An 8721-nucleotide genomic window follows, 5' to 3' on the forward strand; every position below is an offset into this window, starting at 1 on the left:
GATGGATGAGGAGCGAGAATCCTCAGTGAGAATAGGCGGGAATAGAAAAGAAGAAAAAGAGGACTGAAATTAAAGAAAGTAAACATAGAGAGAGATAAAGGGGAAATGGGGAGGAGAAAGTGAAGATAAAAAAACACACGGCGCTCCTGAACAACCCCTCCACCATCCACAAACCGTCAGCCACCCAGTGTCTCAAAGAAGCAAAGAGTGTGTGTGTGTGTGGTGGCATTACCGCAACCCTAACCCATTTCCCAAACCAGAAGGTGGCAGTGGTGAGCCCAAATCTGTTTTCCTGCTAAGTACAGAGAAGAAGAAGAAGACTTTGACTTTGACCAGGAGCTTGTCCTTCATTTCCTACCCGCGTGAAGAAGCTTCTTCCTACTCCAATGCAAAATGTTTACGCTCCAAGGTAGGCAAGGTTTTTCTTCTCGTCTTGCGGGACACATTCAGTACGTTTACATGCAGCAAAAAATTTGAATTTCTGATCGTATCAGACATAGTTTGGACTTTTAAAATGCTTGTAAACACCTTAGGCCGACCTGCTTCGGACCGTAACGGAAAACTGATAACACCTAGGTAATTCGTTCATAGTCGGCATTTTAATGCCATGTATACTCAACAATTGGATCTAAATCGGATTTTACGTGGCCATTCTAGTCAATGTATCAAACCCCACCGGCTCCGGCGTGGTCCGTGTCCGAGCACGCGTAGCCAGAAGCATGAATTACGCGTCTGTTCTATTTTTGATGCTTCACGCGAGCAGCACGCGTCAATTTACACAGACCACCTCGAGCGGGCGCCTATCACGAGACATAACGTGCAAACTGCCGGTCTTAGAAACAGACAAAAACAAAACTAATTAACTGCATAGCATATTTTCACATGTAGAAGCATGTTTGGAAGAACACACCGGGAAAATGGCCAAATTTGAGCAAGTTAACAGAGTCTGGCAAGGCTGACCGCTCGCTTCCGTTGCGTGGAGGACGGACCAAATACATGACGCTCACGCAATGCGCCGCGGACACACAGGCAGCAAAATATTTCCAAACAAGGTTTTTGCCTTTTTCATTTCCGACTGGCTGGTCTGGCTCTCCTGCAGCTGCACTGGCCATAGTGTCAGCAACTGACTCTGCGGCTCACTTCTCCCAGGAAGGTAGGTCCCGCTCTTTACCGATGATTACGTGACGTGATTTCAATACTTGAAAACTGGAAACTTTACAAGGGAAATAACTGATGACTGCCCATACCGACAATACAGTGAACAGCCTCCGTCTCCCGCAATGAGAGCCAGGTAGGTCCGTAACTTTTACAATGTCTTTGTAACTTTACACGATGCACTGTGTCAGGATCTCTCTCATGACAGAATCTTACAGCGTCCAGTAGTGGTGTGCGATACTGCATATTTTGGTATCGATCCGATACCAAGTAAATACGGGCCAGTATCGCCGATACCGATACTTTTAAATAAATAAGGTGGATGCTAAATCTCAATTAATTTTTTCATGACCCCGCTTTTGGCTCGAAAATGCAGCCACACGGCGCTCCTCTTCCTCTCTGCCGTTCTTCTGTTCAAGTTTAAGTCTTTTAAGTGACTCGGACCTCTTACTCTCTCTCTCTTTTTATGAGTCATTGTTCATTTCATTCAGCCCTCTAATGGCTGGAGTAAACGTGACAAATGAACAAACGTGCTGCTGCGTGTGCAGCTCCTCACAGCCTGAGCGGCCTATCACGAGACAAATGAATGATCCGTATGAACGAACTGTTTAAGTAAAAGTGTTTTATTGATTAATCATGCATGATACAAGAAAGACAGATTACTGCAGGATAAAGTTATGCAAAAAGCGTTCCTTTCATTACCGTTCAATCTGCTCCTCAGCACAAGGCCGAAGAAGCAGCCCCTGTTTATGTCACTTGTCGCTTCCTTCCTTAAGTAGCGTTACAGCAATAGCAAAGAAATACAGATTTGATTTGAGATATAAAGCCTTCGGGTTATGTTTGAGACTGATGACACAAAGACAGATGAGTGTGCACAAAAACACAAACGCACATCCTCCAATGTTTGTGCTTTTCACAGCTACTTCATGCCTCCATGACGGTCCTGGAATCACTGAGGTGCCCGTCCACAGATATATGGAAAACGATGATGTACACAATGATAATCATGCCAGCAACCTGTGAGTACCAAAAGAAACATGAGTCAATCACCATGACACAAACCAAAACCTGACACTGCACTAAGAACTTGATCATAAAACTATATAGACACATGGATTATTCTGGGAAAATTAATGTTTTTCTCCACGACAGTATCAGCACACAGTTACAGACGGGAAGTTAACTGTCATCACATGAATATACAATGGTATACATACATCTTCAGAAAAAAAACTTAATGTTAAGATTAGGGATGCAAATTATCGATTGATTCATTAATTGTTAGTTGATTGACCTTATCGATCGATTAACGATTAACTGATAAGCGCCTTTTTTCCTGAGAACATACATTTCTCACGGTGTCTTCAACATAAAGCAAAATATTACTTATATACTGAATAAAAAATGCACGTTATATTCCTCAACTAATGTTTTACTGTACCAGTTGGGATACGGTACAGATATGACATTTAACCAAAATAAATTCTGCACAGAAAATTGAAATACATTAAAAAAAATAATTGTGCACTGGCTCACCTGTTGCATGTGAAACATTAAACAACAAAAAATATTTTTTAAAGCTATACAATATGGGCTTAGCCTACACAATATTAAGCCTACATATCATTATCTGGTAAAGTACTTAAATGAAAAACTTGAAACATTAGCAGCACCACTTATAATCTCCCTTGTTCTGAGGAAGGTAACAGTAGGATTACTAGCCCTGGAAATTTACAGTAACATGTAGTACTGAACACAGCTTAAATCATCCCTGAGGAAGGTGACAGTAAAATTAGAGGGCCTCTATCAAACTATGTCCCGCAGAAATTTTAAGAGTGACGAGTGGGCTGTTGCCGGGGGTCTGTATTCATAAAGCACACCTCAAATAGTCATTTTTAACGTGTTTATTTAGACACGTTTAAAAAACGTTTGTGTGCCGGGTCTCTCGCCACGTTACGTTCAGGTATTCTGGCGACACCATGACATTTCACTGAAAAAAATGGCCCTAGATTCAGTTAACATAATTAATTTAATTGAATCGATTAAATTCTTTTCGACAGTTAACGATAGTCGATTAACCGTTTACATCATAAACATAAAATAAATCCTATTCATTGTACTGTATAGAAAGAAATGTAATATTTTATATTTATATTTGTATTATTAAACAATTTGATTAACCCATATTTGACTCAGAAACACTATCAGTTTTTGTCATTCATCATTTATAATTTTAACAGCAGGAACTCTATCTGTCATTCTGTCGTTTCCACAAATCAATGGATATGTTTTTAATCATTTAAAAAAAACAGTTGCATGTTGCTCCTAAGACATCTTATTTGTCTTGTCATTTACCTTTCCACAGTACTGCGCAGTGTTCACTGTTACGTCCGTTATTAGGCTGTCCACTACACCAGTTCTTGTAATTGAAGGCTGTACCATCAATCCAGAACCAGTGTTTTTCCTAGAAGACAGAACAGTATTGAATATTGAATATGAGAAATCCAAAACACATTTAATGAAATACCCATCAGCCTTTATCTAATGTACCTGCTGTGCATCAGAGAATCCGATCCATGTTGTTTTCTTTAGTGCCAGAGCCCAGAACTGATCATTCTCACCCTTGTTGTGCACAGATGCTAGGTTTCCACCTAGGGACCTACAGTGTGACTACAGTGGAGATAACACACAGACAGAGAGTAATATGTCTAAAGAAACGATTTCCACACATGATTTGTGCAACTGAGTACAAGCAGTTTGTTTTTTAATTATCTTGATTACCTGAGCCTCAGCCCAAGTCTTGGCTGTTGCAAAGTAGCGAAAACAGCTTTTCCCGATCGTAGTCCAATCACGAGAGCATGCAGATCTCTTGACAACACATTTTTCTAAATAGAAATAGAGATGTGAGGGTAACGTTGAGTCCAAACAGATACATAGGATGTGTCTCTATGTGCATGATATTCAAACATCATACAAGAGGGCATGATAAAATAGGTGTAATGCTCTAAATATTGTAAATATTGTAAAAAAAAAAAGTATGTACTCACCTTCTCCCTTTATGGATTCTGCCTCTTTAATTTCTGATTCAATCTCTTTCTCTGACATACATGAACAAGGGAAGGAAGGAAAATATAACAAAGACAAAAAACTTTTTCCAAAAAGGAAAATAAATGCTGACAACCTCATTTGCAAAAATGTTGGAATTATTTGTATTATTCCTTGTATTAATTTGCAATAACTTCCTAGCCATGTGTGATTGCAGGTCATTGTTTCTCACGTGCACTATACCTTGAATTGCCGCTATTAACTCCAGACCGTCCTCTTCTTCTGGAGGTTTAAAACAGCACAAAAATTGTATTTAATCTTTGGCTCTCCATCCCTCATCATCCCATCCCATCTCTCAAACACACTACTCACACTTACCAGTAGCCAGAGCCAGAGCCATCATGGCAACAAGAAGTACAGACACAGCTAGTATCTTCATGGTGAAGTTCATGCAATGTCCAAAATGATGACCTTCAATAAAAACAGATCACAATATTAATAAGACTTGTATGCAGAGACTCAGTGACTGTCAATCCATTGAAGAAAGGACAGAAAATAATAAGATTAAATCATCAACATTGAAGAAAGGACAGAAAATAATAAGATTAAATCATCAACCTGCTGCAGAATTATCTTCTCTTCTTCCTTCTCGGCGTCTGATGTTGAACAGGAGAAAGTCTGGCTCTTAAATAGTGTTTTTTTGTTCTGCACTGTAATCCCAAAAGCAGGAACTGACAATGCACACACAAAACACAAATATTTAATATTTGTCTTGTTCAAGTGTTTGTTGAGGCTGGTCATTCAGGCCTGTACTCTTCTCGCAGGTTAACAAAATCGTGTACTCTAGCACAAAATATGTCTTATATGAATTCTTTGACAAGTCCAAGAATTAAGACTTACAACTGAATTGTCTAAAGCCTTTCATGCATATAAATGTGACAAAACAAGTTACTAGTAATATTTATTGTACGGTTGGTTATAACAACTTGCATTTAGAAATACAGATCCACAGACAATGCTCCCAGGGGTTGCATCAACCCACCTTCACCTACTTGGGCAAAATGAGGGGGGCTCTGTGAGTCTGCTATTGATACACTTAACTCCAGTTTATAGTTCTGCTTTGCTATAATTTCCACCAAACTGGCTGGAAGGATGATTAGACAGGGGACTAAACATCTTCCTCCTTCAAAGCTTTTTCTGATAGGCTTTGGATCAATCTAGTGAACTCTGAACTGATCCTGTGCATATAGTCTTGACCTTGTGAAGTCACAGTCAGGGGTCATCATTGGACTAGACTGCATTGGAATTCTTTGACAGGTCCAAGAATTAGGTCACTTAAGGCTTGATTGCTGCTATGAACCAAAGCAGACAAGGTAGTATTTACTGTACAAGTGAACATATTGTCAGAACAAACTGGCATGTAAATGAGAAATGTTGCATTTTCAGTGTTTGGTAATAGATCTCTGATCCATGATTGCTACATTATATTAAGTAGGCACTATCACGTAGATAAATCACGTTGTACATTTCAAAATATCTCATATTCTTCATGTAAATGACCAGAAAACCAAAAAAAGTTGTGTAATAGTCATATCCTTGGCTGTGGTGGTCAGTCTTGTTTAATCGTACTCTGGAACTCTTTGAGATACAGGATTTAAACCAATTAGGGCAGTGCACAAACTCACAAACAAGCTTGTTTTGATGCTGAAGCGTTTTATTGATTAATCATGCATGATACAAGAAAGACAGATTACTGCAGGATAAAGTTATGCAAAAAGCGTTCCTTTCATTACCGTTCAATCTGCTCCTCAGCACAAGGCCGAAGAAGCAGCCCCTGTACTGTACATGGATGTATACAGTGGTCCCTCGTTTATCGCAGGGGATATGTTCTAAAAATAACCCGCAATAAACGAAATCCGCGAAGTAAGTTTTACAATTATAATACATGTTCTAAGGCCGTAAAACCCCTAACCACACACTTTTATACACCTTTTTACACGCATTTTGTACAGTACTCCCTTAGTTAATCAGTGTTATGGTTGTATTTATACTGTGACCTCAGTGGTTTACAAAAGGTTTATTAATTCTCACATTTCAGTGACCAGAAAACCACTGAAACTTGTATGGCTGGACCCCCAAACGTATGAATTTGCAGCTAGTCTCACAAATACTTGATCTCCTCGCTGCAGCTGCAGGAACACTGCGTTTCCTCCATTATCAGCTGCGTCAGACTGTGATGGGTAATCATGAGTCATAACCATCCTTTCATTGTTCTTGTACAGGTACAGCACTGCTTGATGTTGTCCTCCAGCATGATAGAAGATGGAAAAGTAATAAACACCTGCAACAGGTGCAGTGAAGATACCTGTGAAAAATAACAGGATGTTGGTCTCATTTTTGCCTTTTTTTAAATTAGAACTCAAAAAAGAAATAAAATCAAATCACAAATGATAAGTAGTCTTCAGCATTTTATTAGCATTTCATTATCAAATAATAAACCAAAAAATAAGTTGGTCTCCCCTCAAATTTGTGGTTTCAAATTGTGTTCAATAGTACACATATTTCTGTCACTTATGCATTTCAATTACATAGAAAATTTCGATTCATTTGAATTACATTGTTTTAATTAACATAGTTTTATTTTTTTAAAAACATGTCATTCAAATAGATGGAAATTTTCTATGTAATTGAAATGCATAAGTGACAGAAATATTTTTTGAGTCTAACAGTTCATAAAAATATATGAAGATAATGGTTAAAGAAGCCATAACACTGCAAAAGTAAACATATAGGTAGCTCTAAGCATTACCTGTTGATTGCCTGTAGGCATCACCAATGTTTGTAATCACTCTTCTGTAGATTAGAGTTGTCTCTGTGTTAAACGGTCCAATGTTTTCTTCTGACACGGCTGTTGCACTGAAGATTACGTTGGTTCTTTCTGTGTAAAACAAAACATTTTGATCACATGTTTATCATTGGGTTTGAAGGATTTGTTTCGTTTCACTTCAGTTAATCATGTACATCTGATCACAATACACACAGTGCTTCATGAAATCATGAATAAAGTCTTCATTTTCAAGTTTCATTTTACCTTTATTCTGCAGTTCCAGAATCTGGTTTTCACTGTCCGCCAGCCTGGTTTCGCTGTCCGCCAGCCTGGTTTCGCTGTCCGCCAGTCTGGTTTCACTGTTCGCCAGTCTGGTTTCGCTGTCCGCCAGTCTGGTTTCGCTGTCCGCCAGCCTGGTTTCAGTGTCCGCCAGCCTGGTTTCCATAGTTCTGAGTTTTTCTATCATGACACCAAACTCTAACAGGAGATCACACATGTCAGGATTGCATGACCGTGTTTCATTAAGTTTTTCAGTTCCAGTAGCATTACCGTTATCCTGGGCCAAAATCAAGCCACAGAACAGCAAAACAAACCATAGAATGGTGACATTCATCTTCCAAGCTGATCCTAGATAACTCTGTCTCCTAAACTCTGATAGATGTCATCCCTGTGGCTCTTTTATGTTGTTTTATAATGACTTGTTAATTTTTAACATATGCTTTTATCTTATTGGAGAACATGTTTTATTGCAGTAAATAAGCAATAAGGAAATAAGAATGCATTTTCAGCCAAAACCATTTTTATCAGTCATTACTCAAAGATTGAATTGGCATGTTGTTCAAAAGTGGTATGCAAATAAACAAAGATGTAAAAGAAGAAGGGAGGACAGGGGCAGGGGTTAGCACTGTCGCCTCACAGCAAGAAGGTTACTGGTTTGAACCTCAGCTGGATGCTGGGGCCTTTCTGTGTGTAGTTTGCATCTTCTCCCTGTGTCTGCGTGGGTTCTCTCCAGGTATTCCGGCTTCCTCCTCACAGTCCAAAAACATGCACTCATAGGTAAAGGTCAACTTGTCCAGGGTGTACCCTGGCCTCTCGCCCAATGTCAGCTGGGATAGGGTCCGGCCACCCCCCGTGACCCTAGTGAGGATAAGATAACGTATGTAATGTACAAGGCTATGTTAATTATCCTGGGCCAAAATCAAGCAAACAAACCATAAAATGGTGAAATTCACTTTCCAAGCCAATTCTAGATCAGTCTGTCTGCTACACTCTGATAGATGTCATCCCTCTGGCCGTTATGGAATTTTCTATCCTTAGGTTACACAAGGTCACGTGTGGGCCCTTAGGTTACACAAGGTCACGTGTGGGCCTTGAGGTCCTCAGTATTATTAGTTGTTTGGCTTTGGTTGGGAACAGTAGGTGCCAGTCTATCTTAACACTGTCGTGGCCAGGGTCACAGAGACCTATTGCTGCCTTCTTAGACATAATAGATAGCTTGCCGTTGACCTTCCAATCTGCGTAAACAGACATCTGTGTCTCCAGACTAGAATGTGTTGACAATAACACCTCCATGGGTAAAAACATTCTCTGTGACTCATTCTGGGTGTGTAGTATTTGTGGTGTTATCTTGGAGTTTAAAGTCGATCCACCAGGATGAGTTGGGCAGAATGTGAGACGGACTCAGGCACTTCTGA

General features: G+C 39.6%; 2 protein-coding genes across 2 annotated transcripts; both read right to left on the reverse strand.

The window, feature by feature from the left end:
* Positions 1-1760: 1760 nt before the first annotated feature.
* Positions 1761-4922, reverse strand: LOC109140257 (galactose-specific lectin nattectin). Its single transcript, XM_027288153.1, has 8 exons — positions 4819-4922; positions 4579-4671; positions 4444-4482; positions 4203-4253; positions 3937-4040; positions 3706-3825; positions 3511-3619; positions 1761-2172 (listed from the first exon to the last, which is right to left on the reverse strand). Exons 2-8 carry the CDS (start codon positions 4649-4651, stop codon positions 2105-2107), a joined length of 564 nt encoding a protein of 187 aa, XP_027143954.1. The 5' UTR covers positions 4652-4671; positions 4819-4922; the 3' UTR covers positions 1761-2104.
* A 1085-nt stretch (positions 4923-6007) lies between these two features.
* Positions 6008-7661, reverse strand: LOC104939534 (cerebellin-1). Its single transcript, XM_010756084.3, has 3 exons — positions 7292-7661; positions 7010-7138; positions 6008-6565 (listed from the first exon to the last, which is right to left on the reverse strand). The coding sequence occupies exons 1-3, from the start codon at positions 7638-7640 to the stop codon at positions 6288-6290; spliced, it is 756 nt and encodes a 251-aa protein (XP_010754386.3). The 5' UTR covers positions 7641-7661; the 3' UTR covers positions 6008-6287.
* Positions 7662-8721: the final 1060 nt, after the last annotated feature.

The sequence above is a fragment of the Larimichthys crocea genome, chromosome XIV (genome assembly GCF_000972845.2).
Source record: "Larimichthys crocea isolate SSNF chromosome XIV, L_crocea_2.0, whole genome shotgun sequence".
NCBI lineage: Eukaryota > Metazoa > Chordata > Actinopteri > Sciaenidae > Larimichthys > Larimichthys crocea.